General features: G+C 37.8%; 1 protein-coding gene across 2 annotated transcripts; it reads left to right on the top strand.

Annotated features, from left to right (window-relative positions):
* Positions 1-639: 639 nt before the first annotated feature.
* Positions 640-11,138, top strand: LOC148035943 (kinesin-like protein KIN-14N). 2 transcript variants are annotated; one of them, XM_087677923.1, is made up of 17 exons: positions 640-922; positions 1,261-1,509; positions 1,602-1,746; positions 1,832-1,941; positions 2,039-2,158; positions 2,291-2,494; positions 2,626-2,835; positions 2,966-3,040; positions 3,218-3,364; positions 8,734-8,878; positions 8,965-9,074; positions 9,478-9,639; positions 9,809-10,014; positions 10,196-10,277; positions 10,354-10,458; positions 10,547-10,651; positions 10,736-11,138. In XM_087677923.1, exons 1-17 carry the CDS (start codon positions 863-865, stop codon positions 10,913-10,915), a joined length of 2,415 nt encoding a protein of 804 aa, XP_087534049.1. In that variant the 5' UTR covers positions 640-862; the 3' UTR covers positions 10,916-11,138. The 2 variants fall into 2 exon arrangements, with proteins under 2 accessions (XP_087534049.1, XP_087534048.1); XM_087677922.1 differs by having other exon boundaries at positions 8,959-9,074.
* Positions 11,139-20,757: the final 9,619 nt, after the last annotated feature.

Raw genomic sequence — 20,757 nt, 5'->3', positions numbered from 1 at the left:
AGTCAATATCACTAAAACTAAATCTTTATAGTGATGTGCTATTACTGGTCTCAAGAAGTGTCCACATCAATGAAACCAACCTTTATAGTGATGTGAGATTATTGGCCCTTATCAACAATTACATGACCTTGTAAAGTTATTGATCTCTCTACTCTGGAATGGGAAAATTTGGTCTTTACTTTGGAAACTAATGGGCTAAACAACCAAGAATCAAAAACTAGGCACTAGATAGTGTGTGACTTAGGCCTGGTTCAGACTATGCGGAAGGCCACATTTAAAAACATACGTATAGGCTTGTGATGCTGATGTGTTAAAAGGGAATTTGTATAGATGATTTCCATGCGAAGATATACATGTCCGACCTTAATATCCTGAACAAGGCCCATTAGCTTTTTGGAATAAAACAAGCCGCAAGATTTGAATCCCTGTAGAGATCGTGTGGGTTTTACGTTGCCACACAAACTAACATTCCAAACAAGAACTTGTGAATTGTATGACCAGCCGTTAAATATATTCACACACAATGCAAAGAAAGCGTGATCCACACAAGCATCCGTCCGCCATTGTGTGAACCGGGCCTTAATGTACTTGGTCAGGGAAAGGGATCAAAACCAATGCGACTTTCTGAGAAAGGGAGAGAACCGTTTTACTTTTGGGTTCTTCCCGCCTACCACTATCCTCCCCGTCGGTTTGAAACCGATCGCCTCTCTCTCTCTCTCTCTCTCTCTCTCTCCGAGTCTCACTTCTATTTTCCTGTGTTCTTCTGTCTCGACGCATCCCTAGGCTTCTGTATCCTCCACTTCGTCCTGCATGTGCGACCCCTCCCCTTCATTCCTTCCTTGAGTCAGGGTTCCGAATCGCGATGAAGCGTGCTTCGACATTCAAGCGGGCGAGTCGCGAGACGCGGAGAACTACTAATCTCGTAAGCATGTTTCTTTAACGTACTTAGAGCTGGCTTCAGTGCTCGTTTTGCTGTTTTTCCAGAATTGGTCAGGGTTTTTGGAGGATCTCCCTTCAAATTGGTCATTACGCGTCCATTACGTTGTTTACTTTTGGGACCTGTTTCTTTAACATACTCAGCAAAAAGGATCGTGGCAGATGCTTCAGTTTCCCCTTTTCTGATTTTCCAGAATTGGTCGGTGCTCGAAGTATCAGTGGTTTTTTGAGGCTGTCTCCAAAATATAGGGCAAGATTGTCCTTACTGATTCAGAGAGAGTTATTTCCTTGGAACTGTTGTCTTGTGTTGATGTGCATGTTCAGAAGGAAAACGAACCTTTGGGGCCCCCTGAGAAGAAAAGGAAAATTAACAGTCGAGATGTCGATGGGGAGGTTTTGTGCCTGCTGAACGGGGAGGTTGATGCGCCCCAAGCGCAACAAAATGGCACAGAGCAGCCACTGTCTTGCCAGAATGGTGGAAAAGCAGAATGGGAAGAAGGGAGGATGGCCAATGAAGACGTGGAGGCTCTCCTGGCCACAAAAATTCTGGGGAAGTCTAAGTTTGATCTCAAGGTTGTCACTTGCCACCAACAGCAAGATAGCCACTGTCTTCTTTGTATGTGAAGCAGATGTTTATGTTCCACATCATCTCCATTTTGTTGCAGGGAAAAAATGAGCAAATGACAGAGCACATCAAGAAGCTGCGCGCTTGCATTCGGCAATTTTTACAAGTAGAAACTGCATATGGTCTGCGATTTGAGCAGCTGCAAAATCAGATTAAAGTGGACAATGAATCACGGGAGGCATTTGGTAAATGCTTTGGAATCTTGCTCACTAGGTTTCATAAAATGCTGCTCAATAAATATCACTCTGAACCATTGTGCTGTGGCACTAGAGCTCTGTATGAAAGAGAAGATGGATAAGTTAGCTGCAGATTTGTCTGAAGCACAAGAGAGATGTGCAGCCTTGGAGAAAGATCTTGCAGAAGCAGGGGAGGAGAAAAAGGTATGATTAATCCGTCACAGATAGTTTTTGATGTACTCCCCTGTTTTGCAGTTATTCATAGCGACTTATTCAGAGTTCTTTGGTGAGATGTTAACAGGCACTTCTTTTGACACATGAAAAAGATGTTATTGCTCTGGAAGCATTGCAGAATGATTATAACAAAATGACGACTGAAGTAGATAAGCTGAACCTAAATTTGAAAGAAACTGACGAAAAGGTGATAACACTATTCATAGATCTACATCTGATGCAGTTACACTTTTGTAATTGGATGTTTGCTTCTAGATGCTTTATAATAAATTTGTTCTCAGTATAGTTCACATCGAAATGGATTCATGTCACTTGATAGGTCAAGAGTTTGCAAGATATAAACAAGAGGCTCTCAGAATACAATACAAGCTTACAAGTTTATAACAGCAAACTGCAAACTGATGCGTCCACCGCCACACAAGAAAACACCAAAACACAGCAAGAAAAGCTGGCAATTCTGGAGACGTTGAGCGCTGTTCGGAGCAGTGCTGCTTCTCTGCAGTCACAACTGGATACTGTAAAGGTTGGTTTGCATTTCAAAGTCATCTGGTAGTGTCGCCTGTCATAACATACATGGGGGCAATTCACTGTTGATGTTCTGACTATAATTTAACAATTATTATAGCCCACTATGATTGCAATTCTCCATGGCAGCTTGCTGCTCAAGAGGAGAACAAGCAGAAATTAAATCTAGCCAAAGAAATAGAACGACTACGTATGGATCTTCAGCATTCAATCGATGAAAGACAGAAGTATCAGGGACAAGTTCAGGCACTGATGGAAGAGAATAACAGGTTCAGGGACTTTACAGGGAAGTCTGCTTCTGAGTTAGAGAGCGTTACTAGCAAAGCTCTTGCATTGGAGGTGTGGTTATCACTCTTCTCATGCTGATCCTCATTCGGTTCATCTTACTGCAGTTGGCTGATAATGCTGTATGCTTGTATCAAATACTTGCATGTACTACGTAAGTGACATAGCTGTGTTAACGATTTAGGAAAGTCACACACATCAGGCTGAGCAAATCAGGGATCTCTACCACCAGCTGGAGGCAGCAAGATTGAAAGTGCAGGTGATGTGATAACTCAATTTGTAGAGCATTTATAATTCTGCTCAACATTTTAAATCATAAATTGCCCTAAAAATGTGCAGAGCTTTCATTCCATTAAGCTGCCCATTTGGTTTTTACGTTGTCATGCAATTACGCATCTTTGCTTAACGTGGTTCCTAATGACATGTTACTGTTCAGGGGTTAGAGCTCACTATACAGATGAGCAGGGAAAATGAGGCTCAAAATTCTGAAAAAGTAGCAGAGCTGCAGCTTAAGCTTGCTGAAGCGGAGCAACGACTTAATGAAGGGGAAATCACACGGCGGAAACTTCATAACACGATTCAAGTAAGTTTAGAAATGCCGTCTTTCTTTTACACTACGTTTTTATCCTGCGCGCTGCTTTGAGTTATGGCTGGGAGCATATGAACCCCTGAATTTACTTTTCTGGCCACCATTTGCAAGGTCTGCTCTGTAATATTGATTTGAGATGTTCGTTTTCTGTTTCTTGGTTGGATGATTGAGGAGACTCGGATACAATCAGCTGTTCTTAGGAGACTAAGTTTGATTTGAAGGGCTGTTTAAACGTTTGGTCTGGTAACTTTTCAGGTGCCCAAATAGGCCAAAAGCAATGTAGCTTCTAGCCATTTCTCACATGAAGATCTCGTTTCTCGTTTGAATCAGACAACTCAGGTTGGAACATCATATAGCTTGTCGTTTCCTATTGAGTCATGGAAAGTTAACACTAACTTTCTTGAGTAGAAAGATATTGCGAGGTAACTCCAAGCGATGGAAAAGTAACTTGTAGAAATTATGAGCCTTTTGTATTACCTCGCTTAGAAGGGAGCCTTGGACGTTAATAGATCTTCAATGTGCCTGTGGGTTGCAGTGGAACTTTCTACAACATTTTTGCTTACGCCAAACATGGGCACGTGAATCATGAGGTTGTATTAGAGGCAGATAGTCCTGTAATTGGAGGCATGGTCCATCCACACAAGTCTCAAGAATAGAGAACGATCCAAATTGCCAGGAAATTGCGCTTCATGCTTGCTTGGGTGGAAGTACCGTGCAACTGGTCTTGGAGTGTTTCGTCTTCATTTTTGAGTTGCCCGTCATACTTTTCATATGCGTTCTTCATCATATGCCTCGAAGGGACGAGAGTGAACTGTGAGAAAGGCATCCACCAAGAATCTCCCCGATTCTTGGTGGTGGTTGGGCAAGTATAAACTCAAATCAACTTTTGATTGGGCAAAACATTACCTTGAAGGTATTGAAACAATGGAAACTTGCTCGTTAGAGTTGATAGAATCCATGCTCCTTAGATCTAGCTTCTAGATTGTATTAAAAGGTTGATTTGATCATATGATTATCTCAAGGGTAATCTTTCCTTTTCAATATTCAATCTATCGAATTGGAGCTCCAAAATTTTCCTTTAAGGGTTGATGTAAGCACGCGTCTCTGTAAGGTATTATCATCTTTTTCGGTCAATTGAATTCAAGTTTCAGAATTTACTTTTTACTTTTTAAAGACGCTCTTTTCAATGTAAGCCATACTTTTGTTTCTCTTTTCCTCGATATGGTGCAATCTTCAAGACATCACGAGCAAGACTATGTTATCATTGCAATTCCATACGAAGCCCCTATGGTATCTATTTTAACCACTATGGTATCTATATTAGCGTGTAGGTTTTATGTGCTCATCTTATGCTTGTAAGTCCTTTCATTTCACCTATGTGTAGTCGGGACACTAGGTGCTTTGTCTACTTTAAAGGCTTGATTGTAATTTTTGGGTCGACCACATTGGGTCTCCTTATGTTCTATCTTGTACACGTGTATGCCTTTATTAGGCAGTACGTGTCCCGTTATTATTTGTCTAGGGTGGCCTTTTTTCTCTTGGGGACTTGTAAGTGTGGTTTGGATTACTTTTCTCGCGTAAGAGTCCAGTGATTTGAATTTTGAACCCTAGACTTATGCGTAAGTCTTGGTGCTTCGAAACCTTGAATCCTAGATTCTTCCATAAGAGTCTCGAATCGCCGTGGAACCTCGAACGGATGATTGTTGCATGGATGCTGCGGTCTTTGGTTCTCTGAATTTCATCACCCCTCTCACGCTCTTGGATGTTTTTATTAGCAAGTGACGTGGACTTGTTGAGAGGATGGTTGAACCTGTGGTGAAGATGGGAGTGGGTTGGGAATCTTTTACGGAGTAGGAAGAGGAGGTGGGAGAGGTGGAAAGTTGCGGTGCCTCCTTACAAGCTCTCTTGATTGAAGATGAAGGATCAATCGGTAGAAGAATGCACCATTTAACGTCAAAGAAGATCATAACCTGGTTTATGGTATTTTGCCAGACTTTGTTCGGACCATAGAGTTTATCCTTGAGTAGCTTGGTTGTAGCCCATGAACATGCGGTACTCGGTACTTGAACTTAGTGTCCAATTGGGCTCTCGAGGCTACACCCTTGTGCTGTAAGTTAGAAGCACTGCTTGTTGAAGAAGGATCACTTGATGGAAGAGAACATTGAACAACATCCTCAAGAAAATGTTATCCTCGTTGATGATAACGTATCGAGACTTTCAATCGCATATAATAGTTTGGTTGCAGAGCCCATAACACGTTTCTCTCTTCTCCTTTGAAAGAGTACATAGATATTGCATTTGAAGTCCTTGAAATGAGCAACAAATGACTTAGATCCAAACAAGTCTTTCACAACATGATACTTGGGACATTTGTTATTGGAGAACAGTGGCACATATGTAACATAGTGGCAATTGTGTGAGAGTAGAGGAAACAGGGTAGCCCCTTGTGCTAAGGCATATAGCGGATCACCTATAACATCTTGTATTGCTCTACTATATCATCACTTAGATGGTGTATCAAGGCTACCATACTTCACTTGAATGCCATGGGATTTACAATATTGCCAATACTCATGGGACATTAACTAGTGGTTCTTCTCCTTACCATACTCCATTTCAACAAACTCTTAAATACTTTTGACTTGGTTTACAAATAGGAAGCCCAAAATCTTGTATTGCTTGAACATATCATTACTTAGATGATGTGTCAAGACTAGCATTTGCATTCAAACCATTACTTCGATGGTGTGTCAAGATTAGCATACTTCACTTGAATGCCATGGGATGCACAACATTACCAATCCTCATAGGACATTAACTACTGATTTGTCTCCTTACCATACTCCATTCACATTAACTAGTGGTTTGCCTCCATACCATCCTCTTGTCAAAAGTGGGAGCAACGATGCAAGCAAGAGGAATGATGGAAGTGTGAGAAACTGTTGCTCCAGAAATGAACTCCATATACCAAGACGAGACATTACAAACTTGGACAGTAAGTCACTGTCAAACTGTGGGCACCAACTCCCTCTCCCCAATAGAACATGCAAGTATTGTGTATGCTGAATTATTGAGGAGGGAACACTTGCCTATAAATAGGCAGCAATTATGAATATGTTGGCCAGCCCTTGGGTGATACATAAATGCTAGTTGGCCGCTGGAAATGCTGGTCAACTAGCCTTCATGAAGGTGCTACAAAATTTTTGGCCACACTCATGTAGTAAAGGTACAAAAATGCCCATTGAAAGGCAGAGACCTACACATGAGATGTACATATTATTAACACCCCTCCTTAGATCATGAGTGATTTGGTACAATGCAATAGACAATGATAACGATTCATCATAGCACATACAACAATGACCATCAGAATAGACCATAGACACCCAAGTAGTGGATGATCAAGCCACCACCAAGGTGCCTTGGAGAGACATTGAAGTCAATGTTGATCATACCAGCCATAGTTGTAGCAGCTCTTGATGCTTGTCAACAATGCTTTTGTAGTAGCATACCTGATCATGGATTCCCCACCTTTGGCAAGACTACCTAAGTGTACCCTCATGTGAGCTTTGAATATGAGCAAAGCCTGCTCTCTATCAAGCAAAACAGCTTATGATGAATCTAGATGTGAATCCGTGCTCTAGGATTTCAAAACCTGCACCCTCATCAGCTGTGTTTCTACTCCAGTCTGCCTAGGCGCCAGCTTGTCTTCATCCATGACATCATCTTTTCCTTGGCGACTGTTCTGCTGGTCTATGTCAAGCCTGCTGCTATTTGGGACCTGCTGCTTCTGCATTTTCATCTCGGAGGTCTGCTGCCATCTTTCTCAGTCTGCCACATCAACCTGCCAGATGTAGGTGTGTTTTTGTGGTCTACACAGTCATAGCTAGGTGGCATCATTCTGATGTCTCTGACTCCATCAGCTCACCTCAGTCCAATTTTTGAGACACAGGCCATTTGCTTCTTTATATCATTCTCATTGTTCTAGACACCCTCCCTTCATTGGGCATTCATCAGATTGTGTTATTGTGTGAGTCATACACTTTGTGGCCTCTTTGTTTTTCCTGGCATTTCCTTCTCAGATCTTACAGCATGGCCATGGACTCTGCCCTGTTGTACATGTCATTGGAGGCATACTTGACATCTTGGTTGATGGAGGCCCACTCCATGGTGCAGGGGGGAACATAATCCCCTTACTGTGGCCTCCTGCTAGAAACCAAAACTCCAAACCAATGGAGTTTTTGTTTCTAGACTTAGTAACCAGTCTCCAGAGTCAGCTGGAGAATCAACAATAGATGCTTCAGCAACTTAGTAGATGTAGCCAGCACTTAGCAGATCAAATCAGCAGTTCCACTTTTAGTTGTTAGGAGTAATATGATCAATGATGATTGACAATCTTTATGTAGTGCAGCAGTGATGTTGTAGCATTTTTTTTCTTCATTGTATTACAATCAAGGATGGTCCACAGTCTTTATAAAGTGCAGCACATTTTTTTTCTTCAATACCTGAAGACAAAAAAGGGCATGCAATTGAATGATCCAGAACCTTGTCAAATAGTTCCCAGTCTATTGATGCTTCTTTGTCCAGAGTTCTGGACAGTAAAAAGTTATTCTTGACAGTAATTTCAATTCTGTTTTTTTTTGGTTGTCTTGGTTGACATTGCATTTGGTTTTGAGGATTTGGCCTACCTTGTGTCTTGTTCAAGAGTTTTGGCTATTTTGGTTGCTCAGTCTTTGCTCTTCCATCTATAATTGCCAACCATCACACACATGTATTCATGCTGTGAGTGTTTTGCGATCAGTGGACTAGAATGTTGAGTATTCAGTCTCCTCTTGCATGTATTTTCTTCAGCCATGCACTCACACTGAGTTATCAGCAGGTTTGTGATCCTTGCCACATTGGCAGTGTGTCACAATTAGGGGTAACTATCATATGTAGGGAATTCTTGCGGTTTGGTCTGGTTTAACATTCGGTATTGCATGCATCCATGCATCACTGCACTGCCCGAGTGAAGTTAATGCTAATTATAGTGTATCCTGTTGACAGGGGGACAGCAACTGTTTCCATCTATCCCTTTACTTTTGTAAGAGCGGGTCAATTTCTCTATGTTGTGACCTGATGCATCCATGCAACAATACAAATGCAAACAATTCTAGTGTCCACACAACACTACCGATGTTGAAATAAATATTCTGATGGAATCTGGAAGTACAGTTGAGATGTGATTTGTGATTGCCAAATAGCACTTCTAGAAAAATGTTCATAAGCAAATGGTTGACTGCAGCGTATTGATTTGTAGTGTGCAACTCAATTTCCTTAATTAGGTGACAATGGGCACATCTGATTGAATGCTGGATTTTCAGGAGCTTAAAGGAAACATCCGAGTATTTTGTAGGGTGCGGCCTCTGCTCAGTGATGATGAAGAGATGGATCAAGCTCAACCAGTTGTTCACTATCCTCAGTTTGGGGATTTAGTTGGCAGAGGCATTGATCTTGTTCAAGCCGAAGGCATGTTCTTTTCTTGTGGGACTAATGAAATGTTACTGAATTTGATAGACTGCGATCAATTATCTGACTTCTGATTTCAGGTGCAGGACAAAAGTATGCATTTTCATTTGATAAGGTCTTTGGGCCTGAAGTAAACCAAGAAAAAGTATTCGAGGAGATTTCTCAACTCGTGCAAAGTGCTCTGGATGGATATAAGGTAGTAACTTTCTTAGCTGCATCAAGACATGCTTGCTCATTATGGATTTGGGATGGTTGTTAGTTAAACCATGAAAACTTTGAATCATTTGAAAGTTGAACTTGATTAGGCAAGTGAATCTTTCCAAGAGTTAAAACTATGTCAAATAGTGGCAAAAACATTAGGCTGCAAATTTTAAGCTCTCCAGACCTGCACTTATTTCTTGTTTTAGGGCAAGATCAATGTTATGTAGTGTATGTCTTTGGTCACAAAAGCAAGGAATATGTTCTTGTTCACATTATTGACCATACATTGTTGAAAGCCAGATTAGTCTGTCAAAAGAGTCAATATCAAAGAGCTCTGAAAACCTAAGTGCGAGAAAGGAAGGGAAGAGGTTTTGTTACTAACAGTCTGAACATTTCAGGTCTGCATATTTGCTTATGGTCAAACTGGGTCTGGAAAAACATACACCATGCTTGGACAGCCAGAGCAGGTGGAGCACAAAGGTCTTATTCCAAGGTCTTTGGAGCAGATATTTCAGTCAAGTCAAGTTCTTGAAGGGCAAGGATGGAGGTTTAAAATGCAGGTGTGTTAGTAAATATGGTGTTTAAAAATATTTTATTGTGCTGTTTTAAAAAGTAATTTAGTATTTTGTAGATTTCTGCAATGTCATTTGTTGTAGTGTAGCAGCTTTAAAGATTTGAGTGACTTTTATATCTAGTTTTTGCTGACACTTGATGGTCTCTCCTCATCAGGCTTCAATGCTTGAAATCTACAACGAGACCATCAGAGATCTATTAATAAAGTCAGATGCATCCAGAAATGAGTCAATGGCTGTCATAAAAACACATGCAATTAAACATGATTCTATGGGTCATACATCTGTTTCTGACTTAACTTTAGTGGAGGTCACAAGTTGGAAAGAGGTATCAGCTCTTCTGCGTCAAGCTGCTCAAAGCAGGTTAGAACCTGTTTTCAGGTTCAGTTGTAGTCTTTATATGTCTGTGGTGATGGATAATCAGTATGGCTACCTTTCTTTCAAGATTTTCCTGAAGAGAACAGCAGTTGGAAGTCTATGTTCAAATCTGCAACATGGCTTCTTAATACATTCATTACACATTTTTTGAGTTGGTGTGATACAGGACGGTGGGAAAGACTGCAATGAATGAGCAATCCTCGAGGAGTCATTGTGTCTTCACATTACGGATTTCTGGTGTCAATGAGGTCTGTAAATTTGACATGCTTCAGTTATCTGAATGACATCATCTCATTGACACTCAAGTAAGAAGGTAATCTGCAGAGCACAGAGCAGCAGGTGCATGGGGTCTTGAACCTTGTGGACTTGGCTGGAAGTGAGAGGCTGTCACGCAGTGGTGCAACTGGGGACAGGTTAAAAGAGACTCAGGTATGCCAGGTCATGCCTATATCAGATAAATGCTAGCAGCATTGATGTTACTGAAGATTGCTAAGAGCCACGATGGTGATGCTGACAGGCTATCAACAAGAGCTTGTCATGCCTTGGAGATGTCATACTTGCAATTGCAAACAAAGAGCAGCATGTTCCTTACAGGAACTCCAAGTTGACTTACCTTCTTCAGGTTGGATCTAATTAGTAATGCATTGGAGTGTTTTCTATTTGCAGAGACCTTTGCATGACCGTGTGCCCCTTCTTTTTTGAACAGCCCTGTTTAGGCGGCGACTCAAAGACACTAATGTTTGTAAACATTTCTCCTGATTCCAAGTCCTTCCAAGAGTCTTTGTGCTCATTGAGGTTTGCTGCCAAAGTAAACTCCTGTGAGATTGGAGTTCCCAGGAGGCAGACTTCTCTGCGGGGGCCGGATACACGCTTAAGTAGCAGCTGACTGTTAGCTTAGCTTGCCAAGCTAAGCATGATAGCTGTCCATTGTAAACTTATTGTTCTTGCAGATGCCTACAGCCTAAGTGTGGGCCCACTGGGTTACACATATTCTTGTATACTAACAAACTGGTTCAGTATCTCTCTCATATACTAGCCCATTTGAGTCTGTACTCTGGTTTCATGAATATTATGAAGGGGGATGCTGTCTTGCAACCCTGTTATAATCCTGCAAAGGGACTGGAGTTTTAAAGCAAAGTCTGTCTTTCAGATTGTTAAATGTTATCTTTTCAACTCTTAAGCACTGTATGTAGGATGCCTTTTGATACTCATGTTTCACAAATTTTCCCTCTGAAAAATTCCACGAACAATCCACAGCAATATCGATTGGATGTGCAGGATACATGGTGGCATGGTGAATCATGAGTGGATAGTTTGTCAAAAATTAGCCCTTGATTTTGGGAATCAAAAGTAGTGTTGGGACCTCTTCTGGGAAACAAAAGGGCTATCAATGCATGCCCAGTGCACACTTGTTGATAATGCGGTTAAATTGTGATAGATCAATGCTCTAGTACATATGGGACATTGTCTTTGTTGACACCATATGGGACTTCTGCAGAACCTGTACAAGAATAGGTTATCTGAGGGAGACATTGTCTTTGTTGACACCATATGGGACTCATGCAGAATCTATGGGACTTCTGCAGAACCTATACAAGAATAAATTATCTGATATCATTTTATTGATTTTATATTTATTGCACTCGAGTACTGTAAGAACGAAGTTGAAAATTGTCTACTTTGAGGATCATTATCTTGAGGAAGAATTGGTTGTCAACTCAAAATCATCCATCAGCAACGGTGAATGGGCATAATACTGGAGCCTATTATATATAGATCGCAAGAGCATCTTGCCAATATAGTTACATGTAGGTTTTTGTGAATTGCGGTAAGATGTGCTTGCTTATGTACATTTGATGGCGCCCCCAACTTATTGTGAAGCATGTACATCAAACATTTCAAGCACGCCAATCTGAATAATTGAGGTATACCATCTTGTATCTTTTATGTCCTTTCTTAAAACGAGAACACACCAGACGTACCACACCTACCTGGCACCCTATCAATAGATTTTTATAATTTAAATTAACAATAACAATAACTAGCCAGAACATTAGGCGAGCAAAAACTTCACTCAACAATCCATTTCTCATCTTATCTCTTTTTTTTCCTCTGTTTTTAATTTTTTAATTTACTCTCCCTCTTTTTTCCCTCCCCAAAATTTCCTTTGTCTAATTTTCTCTTTTTTTAATTTTTTATTTTAATTTATTTTTTTCTTCTCTTGGCTCTTTCTCTTTTTTATTCTTCTTATTTTCTCCTCTTTTTTTATTATTTTCTTTTCTTTTTTTCTTTTTTTTTCTCTTTATTTTCTTTTTTAAAAATTTCCTTTTTCCTTTTCTTCTCTCTGTGTTCTCTCTCTTTCTCCCCTTTCACTTCTCTTCCCCTTGGTTTTTTTTAAAGTATTCAAATTTTATCTTTTCTCTATATATAATTATCTCTTTATGTTTATACTCTCTTTTTTTCCTCTCTTTCTCTCTTATTCTCTCTCTGTCTCCTTTTCTTCTCCCTTTTCTTTTAAATTTTCTTTTTTTAAAACTCTTTTAAATTTTATCTTTTCTCTCTCTCTCTCCTCTCCTCTCCTCTCATTTTCTCTAAAAAAAATTGAATTTAAAAGATTTTTTTTCTTTTTTATTTTTTTCTTTTTTTAAATTTTTATTTTTATTCTCTCTCTCTCTCTTTTCTTTTTTTTTCTCTCCTTTTTTTTTCTCTTTAATTTTTTTCTTTTAAATTTTATCTTTCCTCTCTATATAATTCTTTGTGTCCAAATTCTCTCTTTTTATTTTCTCTTATTTTCTTTTTTTCTTCTCTCTTTTTTTTTTCTTTTCCTCTCTTAAATTTTATACTTTCTCTCTCTCCTTTTCTCTTCTTTCTTTTTTGCTCTTTGTATATTTTTCTCCCTCTCTCATTTTAATTAAAAAGAACGTTTAAATTAAAAGGTTTAATTTAACACACACACACACACACACATACATACATACATACATACATACATACATACATACATACATATATATATATATATATATATATATATATATATATATATATATATATATATATATATATATATATATATATATAGAGAGAGAGAGAGAGAGAGAGAGAGAGAGAGAGAGAGAGAATCTAGGCTCTACACATGAGAAAGAGGGGGGAGGAATTTAATTAAAAAGGGGAGTGGGAAAAGAAAGAGATTATAAGTGAGAGAGGGAAAGGGGTTTTAATTAAAAAAAGGGAGGTAAGGAGGGGAGGGGGAGGGAGGCTTTAATGAAAAAATGGAGGGGGAAGAGAAAATGAGAGATTGCACGTGAGAAAGAGGGGAGAGGAGGGGGTTTTGATTGAAAAAGGGAGGTTTGGAAAAGGGGGTAGGTTTGGGAAACCCTTTGGAGGTTCGGGGCTTTTTGAACCTATAGCAAAAATAGTATAGTAGTAAGATAATGTAAGATTCTATGTATTCTGGCTTTTAAAATAAAAATACAAAATCACATTGCTTTTAAAATAGAAGTGTCATTAGAGAACCCTTTAAAGATTTCAGTTTAATAATACATCTTTGAAAAGATTGATTTTTAAGTCATTAATTTGAGAACAGAGGAGTCGGTGTGAATGAATAGCTTGTATGTGGAAGCAATTGATTTCTTTTAATGTACAACTTTAAAGTACTCAAACATGTTGATTTTGCCTAAATGAGGTTCCCTTGGGCTTGTTATATAAATGACGCATTTGCTTGATCAAAATGTTGTTGGCCCCATCGCAAGTACAAGAAAAGTCAACATGCATGCTTATGCACCAACCCACCCATCCACATACGCACACAATCGTTTGTAGAGAGGCTCGGAAGGAAGAGGTTAAGCAAGGTAACAAAGGAGATGAGAGGGGTTTTGGTGTGCAAAGCTTCATTCATTTGCTCTATGTTAAATGTTTTGAATGGGGTGAAGTTACTTGGTGATGCATCTTTGGGTAGAAAACCAAAGCAACCTTTGTAGTCTTGTAAAACTTATTATTAGCTCTCTCTCTCTCTCTCTCTCTATATATATATATATATATATATATATATATATATATATATATATATATATATATATATATATATATAGAGAGAGAGAGAGAGAGAGCGAGAGAGAGAGAGCATATATATATGTATGTATGTATGTATGTATAACTAGCATACTAGCATATACATGTATAATTAGCAAGCACTTTTGATTTATCTTTTTATTGGTGGATCCAAATGAAACAAATTCAGTTAATAAATTTGATTTGAAGATACTACAAAAGAAAAAGCAAACGACAAAGGCTAAAAAGCTAAGGCTTAATGTAAAAGCCACCACATCTCAAACTTTGACTAAGCAACTTTCCAGTTTTTTGCTTGATGTTTTGCAAGGTATTGTTCTCCAGTAACATAACATCTCAAGCTACACAAGTTTATAGGGAAATCTGATTAGCTCCAAAAAATTGTAAATGTTGTTCATCAAAATGCATAGTTTAAAAGAAATATTAAACTTGTGAGTGTTGTTCATCGAATGCATAGTTTAAAAAATATTTATTTTGCTTAATTCGTATTTAAACATAGAATGGTACTATTTTCATTAAAAAATATACATTCTTATGCTAATAGAATACACAATAGCAATGCATTATATACAAATGTCAAATCACATGGCCTCGTGAAGGTCTTTTAGGAAAATAAAAACAATGGCTTCCAGAAAAACATCACTAAGACTACATGTTGCGAGTTAATATGATATTTACAAAGTTGAATCATCTTGGGCAGCATAATGTGCAAGCATCATTGATACAATAACAATATATATATATTTGGAGTAATCATGATGTAGCACCATATCACCCTCTCACAAATGAGTGATTGATACACTAACAATATATATATATTTGGAGCAATCATGATGTAGCACCATATCACCCTCTCACAAAAGAGTGATTGATTTATCGAACATATGCAAGCTTCGATGGTTGTGTTAAGCACAATCCTCATCATTGTATGCCAATAGCAGAAGCATAACAACATGATAACAAAACATGGATTGTTTTGTTCTAACAAAGATTGAAACAAGCATGTGTGATAACAAAACATGGATTGTGTCATTCCAACAAAGATTGAAACAAGCATGTGGTTGCCCTATTGCCAAGGACTATACAAAAAGGATTCTCCATGTCGATCCACTAAAGCTACAACTTTCGAGCATAATTGATGTGTTGATCTTGGTGGTCAAAACAATAGTAGTAATTGCAAGCAAAACATTAGAACGATGATTGATTTTCGACAATCCCTTAGTGTCTTGGAATGATGCACCATTTTCTCAGTGATCCATTAGGCTTGACTTGACAACATCTAGCATTGCTGATATCTTTGCTTTTAATATGCTATATAATCTAGTAATGTAGAAATACAACACAATAGTGGAATATCCACATCCAAAGATAGATCTCTATATCCTTAACAATCAATTGAAAGGATTTTAAAAGTGCACCATAAAAGCTCCCCATTTAACACAATACTAGAAGTAGAAAATGAAGCAAGTTATAGTGTACTCGACAACATAGTTAAGCCTAGCCGACGACAAGTATTCAAAAGAATCGATTAACATGAGTTTGCATGCATAATCCTATGACATAGTAACTAGCTTCTAGAAAGAACAACAACATTCACAACAAATGGCTTACAACAATCTCATCTTGCCCAACTATCACCCTGGAGATTGCACTATTCCCGAGTCCTTATCTTGGCAAAGCAACTTCATAGGTGTCAACATGCTTACTATATAAACACTACTATTAGTAGTGGAAAATGCAAGTACTAACTTCCTTTTTCGCTTACAATAATCAAGAATCAACAATAGACCCAAAAAACCAACAATACATCTACTACCATCCTAAAGATGACCACCGCAATGCTGTGTTGTATCACCCAACATTACTAGTCTTATGGGGAGCCCATATAAACATCCAAAAAGTAACGAAATCATCCATCTCACACTATATGCTCAAGTACACAATGAAGGCCAAGTTGATAAAAAAAACATTCAGATAGAAGTTATTAAGAAACTAGGCCTAGAAGACTTGGACTTAAATAAACAAAAACTAATCTCCACCACAATATTGTCCAAGCCAGTATCACCCATAGAAGTAGCACTGCATTACATGAAAATTCCAATAGTAACAAGAAGTGAGACTATTAAATATATAGACACCTCCCCTACCAGCATACGATAATGAAAACTCACAAGGACAATAAATATTATTATGCTCCCTTTATACTTATATTATGTCTAACCAACAACTTTAGACCTCCTAACATTCTATGATTACCGCAAAAACTATATCATCACCAAAGCTACATTTGGATTTCATATTGAAAAAAATCTAGGGGATGCTTATGGAAACGCCATCCATCAATACAAAAGATTTGTACAATTCACAGATTTTTAACTAGGACATCAAACTAAAGGTTTCTTCTTCAGCACATTACTGGAACAAGTGGCATTTAGATTTGAGAGAGAACTAATAAGCAAAAAAAACACAACACAATTATATTACATTGAGTGTCAACTCCATGGTCTCATGGTGAATGATGAAGGCCTTGAAGCATACATCACCAAGTATATACAAAGAAATTTACTACTGGACATACCAATCAATGAATATGATCATCCAAAAATCTCCCTTCAATAAAGGAAACCCTAGCAACATTTGCAATATCTCTACCATCAATTGAACATTGGAACAACATTGCATCAATATGAACCAAGTTGTTGTAGCTCACAAAAGAATTAAGAATAATTCTTGAGAGTACTTTAATGATAGTGCAACAAGTAGTATACAATTAACCCATCAATGCAATGTCAGCCATGTATGTTGTCAATGGTATATCAGGTAGTGAAAACACTTCCTCATACACTACTACATTTACAACTTAATTGCTACAAATAAGAGTGTGTTATTGACAACAAGCACAAGAGTAGTTGTAGATAGACTATGTAGCCTCTCTACCATAGTCCACTTCCAATTTAAGATACTAGTGCATGCACAGAAATATCCAAGATCAATACAAGATATACATGAGTACTTTGTTGTAATAAGAGAAGCAAACATAATCATCATTGATGAGATGTCCATGTTGACACCACGAACAACATTTGATATAATAGTCAGTCAAATAGTTAGTGTCTGCAGTGCTATCAATCCATTCAACAAAACACTTGTGATATTGTTTGGCAACCTTGCACAATTACTACCAATTTGTAACTATTGAATTGAGTTGTGCTAACAATGTCATATCATCTCATTAGCATATTGGACATATGCATAACTCTACACATTGCACACTTTAGTTTGACACACAAATGACTTGCCATTTATATAATTCTTATAAGAGATTGGGTAACGATATTTGAGCTTACAACCAAGAGATGAGAGATTGACATAACTAACATAGGTAGGCTAACACCTCCTCTCAGATCCTTGGAATGTCTAAAGACCCAATATGATGGAAGAGATGGATGAATGCCTACACGAGTGCATCATCGATGAGAAGGACATCCTAGATTTGATAGACAAAAAACTACAATCATATGTACACACAAGGAATATGTCCATGAGTACAATAAGTAGCTTCTACACAAATACTACAAATTCGAAAACATCTACACAATTGAAGTTAAAACAAATGTAATCAAGGAGCCATCATTGCAAAAGTGGGTGTAGGATAACAACTTTTACAAGATAGAAGAGGTAGCAATTGGAATGATTGTAATGATAATAGAGAACATTGACCACACCATAGGCGCGCAAATGGTGCAACATGTAAAATCAATCGTATTAAGAGAATAAACAACAAAATGATTTCTAGAATCCACGTCACAATCGAGACTACAAACCACCAATTCACATTACAATGTAACAAGTACCAATAAAAAGCATTGAACATCAAGTGGAAATTCATATTCTCACTCACACTTGCCCACCAAAAATCACGAGTCATAAATCACGAGGAGCTACAATCGCCCACCAAAAAGCACTTTTGCACATAAGAAGGGCATTCACACATGGAGCAATATCTATAATGCTCTCTCCTGAAACTGAAAGAAAAAACTTGCGTATAATCAGGCTTCTAGAACCATCTTCCTTTTGCACCAATGTCATATCCAACACCATGAATAAATACATAGAAATGCTACATTACAACACCATTGAACACAAAGTAACATCACAGTTGAGCATAGTGCATGATAGACATACATCTTGTACCTCTTCAAATAGATTTAAAAACACTCTTCAAGCTATGGTGGGCAAGGTCAAAAATAGGTTAGAGATGTGGAAATGTGCCAAAAGAGACATGTTTAAATGTGAAATATGAAAATTTAAAGAAGTTGAGGGGGAGGGGGGGCTACTTGTGAACAGGAGTTGCTCAAGAGAGAGGTGTACTAATGATTTTTTGTAGCATTTGGCTTCATCTCCAACATCTATAGGCTACACTTGATTAGTTCTTCTCTTCTCTTTCATTCTATTCCAGACTTGGAGCCTATTTCATTGCATAGCGAGTAATTTTCAACAAGTTTAAGGATGGATTAGAAGATATTAGCAATGAGCAAAGGAGATTAGAAGATTTGGAGATTGCTGAACATAAAGCAAGAGGAGAAACAAGCACCAACATCATCAAATACAACCGACGACCTTTCTTTCTTTCATTGAATGAGTACTTTCATTCCTAATTAAAATTAAAGAAGAATGCATATTTTGAGTGGAATTTGTATTAAATATATTGATCTTTTGGTTTTTGGGTTTCCAATGAATAGTATGGAGTTTAATTTGTGCATCATATGAATTGAAAAGATAAGAAAATGATAGAAAATAGGTAAAAAATTGTATTTTAAGCCATAATTAATTGATATTAAGGATTCTAAGTATTATTAATAAAAAGTGAGTTGAAAAAAAGTTAAAAAATAATAAAATGAGCCTAAGAATGAAATTGTATCCTCTAAAAACGAATCCATAGAAGACATAAGGGTCTTAGTGGCAAAAATAGTAGTTTTTAGCCGTAATTAGAGTTAAATGAGAGATAAAGAGTAGCAACTCAAAATAGAATTAAATAATGATAAAATGGATTTTTAAAATTTTTTTGGCTATTTTGGCTCTTTAAATTTAAAGATATGTAAAATTTAAGGGTTCAAATGATAGTTTCTAGGTATTTTTAGTGTATAAGTAGTGGATATTAGGAGCAAATGAAGAAATTTACTAATGCAAATTGGTGTGTAAGTTGAATTTGTTATGGGGATCCTCTGATTAAGAGGGTTTGAATTTTTCTATTTGTGATGCTAGGAGGCATATTTCACGGTGGATTCTGTGACTATATTTATTTGCCGGGGCCCGTACACAAGGTGGATTCCTTGTGCGAGAAGTTATGAGGACGCTTATCCTTTTTGGGTGTCATATTAATTTAATGTGCATGTGGGTAATTCCACAACGGGTGATTTCGTAAAATACATATCAAATTAATAGACGTTTATGAGTTTAGAGTGCACACTTGAATTACATTAAGGTTAGGACAGTTTCAACCTATTTAATTATTTTAGTTGAAAACAGCTAGGTATTCACTTTTGTTGGGTTTTATGTAATTATTTTTTAACAATTGTGAATGCTTCACTTGATGTGTAGAGTAGGCGACGATGGCATTGGGTAGCACTGGGTGATGACATGAATCCAAATGCCTAGAAGAATTACTATTTTTGATGGGCACACACCTTATCACTATAGGTGTGGCGCCAATATTTATTTAAGCACATTTATTTATTAAAGCACTTGACAAAACATTTATTATCTTGTATGCGCATAGGCGCTCGGTTAAATATTTCATTATTTGATATTTGTATTTGGGCACATCCTGACTTTTGGACGCCCAAATGCTTTACTCTATATTTGAGCAAAAGTAAACACAAAAAGCAAAAGCATGCTATTTGTAAAGTGGGCTATTTTTGGGCTTGAAGGTAAATAAATCTATAAATACATGCCTTGTGAAGCGCTTACACAAGGCATGGGGGGAGATTACACCCAATTGGTCTTTTTGTCTCATGTTGCGCAAATTTTCTTTTGCTTTTTACTTGCAATTATGAAGGTTTGTAGAGTTCTTTGTTCTTGGGGACCTTTAGGCATTCACTACGCATGCATACAACATCTGGTTTGTGCACTAGTGGTATTAGAGCTAAGTTGAGATCAAGAGCTTCCAATCGCTTGCCATCTCGCATGAAGGCAAAGCTCCTAGAACGAACGGGCTCTACAGGCAGTCTCATGACGAACTGACAACACATGCGTGTTCCTGGCAGTGAAGAACCCCCTGCTGTACCCTCTGATCGCGAAGGACCTCTCATAACAGGTAGAGGACCACTCGAGAAGTCTCTTCTACAAGACGTTTTTATCATAGAGAAAGCAATTCATGATTAATGCAATGCTAAGCTTATTGTTCAAGCTTAAAGAGAGCTTCAACTCTAATGTCTCAAATCAATAATTTGACATGAACTCGTCGCCGTCAATTTCGTAAAAAACATGCCATCGTCATGTGTCAAATTCCTTAAATTCATTAAGATTTTTAAAAGCTTAAAGTTATTAAGCTTAATCTAAGACATAAAGTTTCAATTATCAATCTCTTCCATAGCAAGTGTTCATACTGTGGTACTCTCGAACCAGTTTTGAAGCTTCAGTAAGCCCCTATTCCCACGT

This window comes from Lygodium microphyllum, chromosome 5, assembly GCF_053477565.2.
Source record: "Lygodium microphyllum isolate KBCC chromosome 5, Lygodium_microphyllum_v1.1.10, whole genome shotgun sequence".
Classification (NCBI taxonomy): domain Eukaryota; kingdom Viridiplantae; phylum Streptophyta; class Polypodiopsida; order Schizaeales; family Lygodiaceae; genus Lygodium; species Lygodium microphyllum.
The sequence above is the reverse complement of the archived record's forward strand: the minus strand, read 5'-3'. Positions and strand labels throughout refer to the sequence as shown.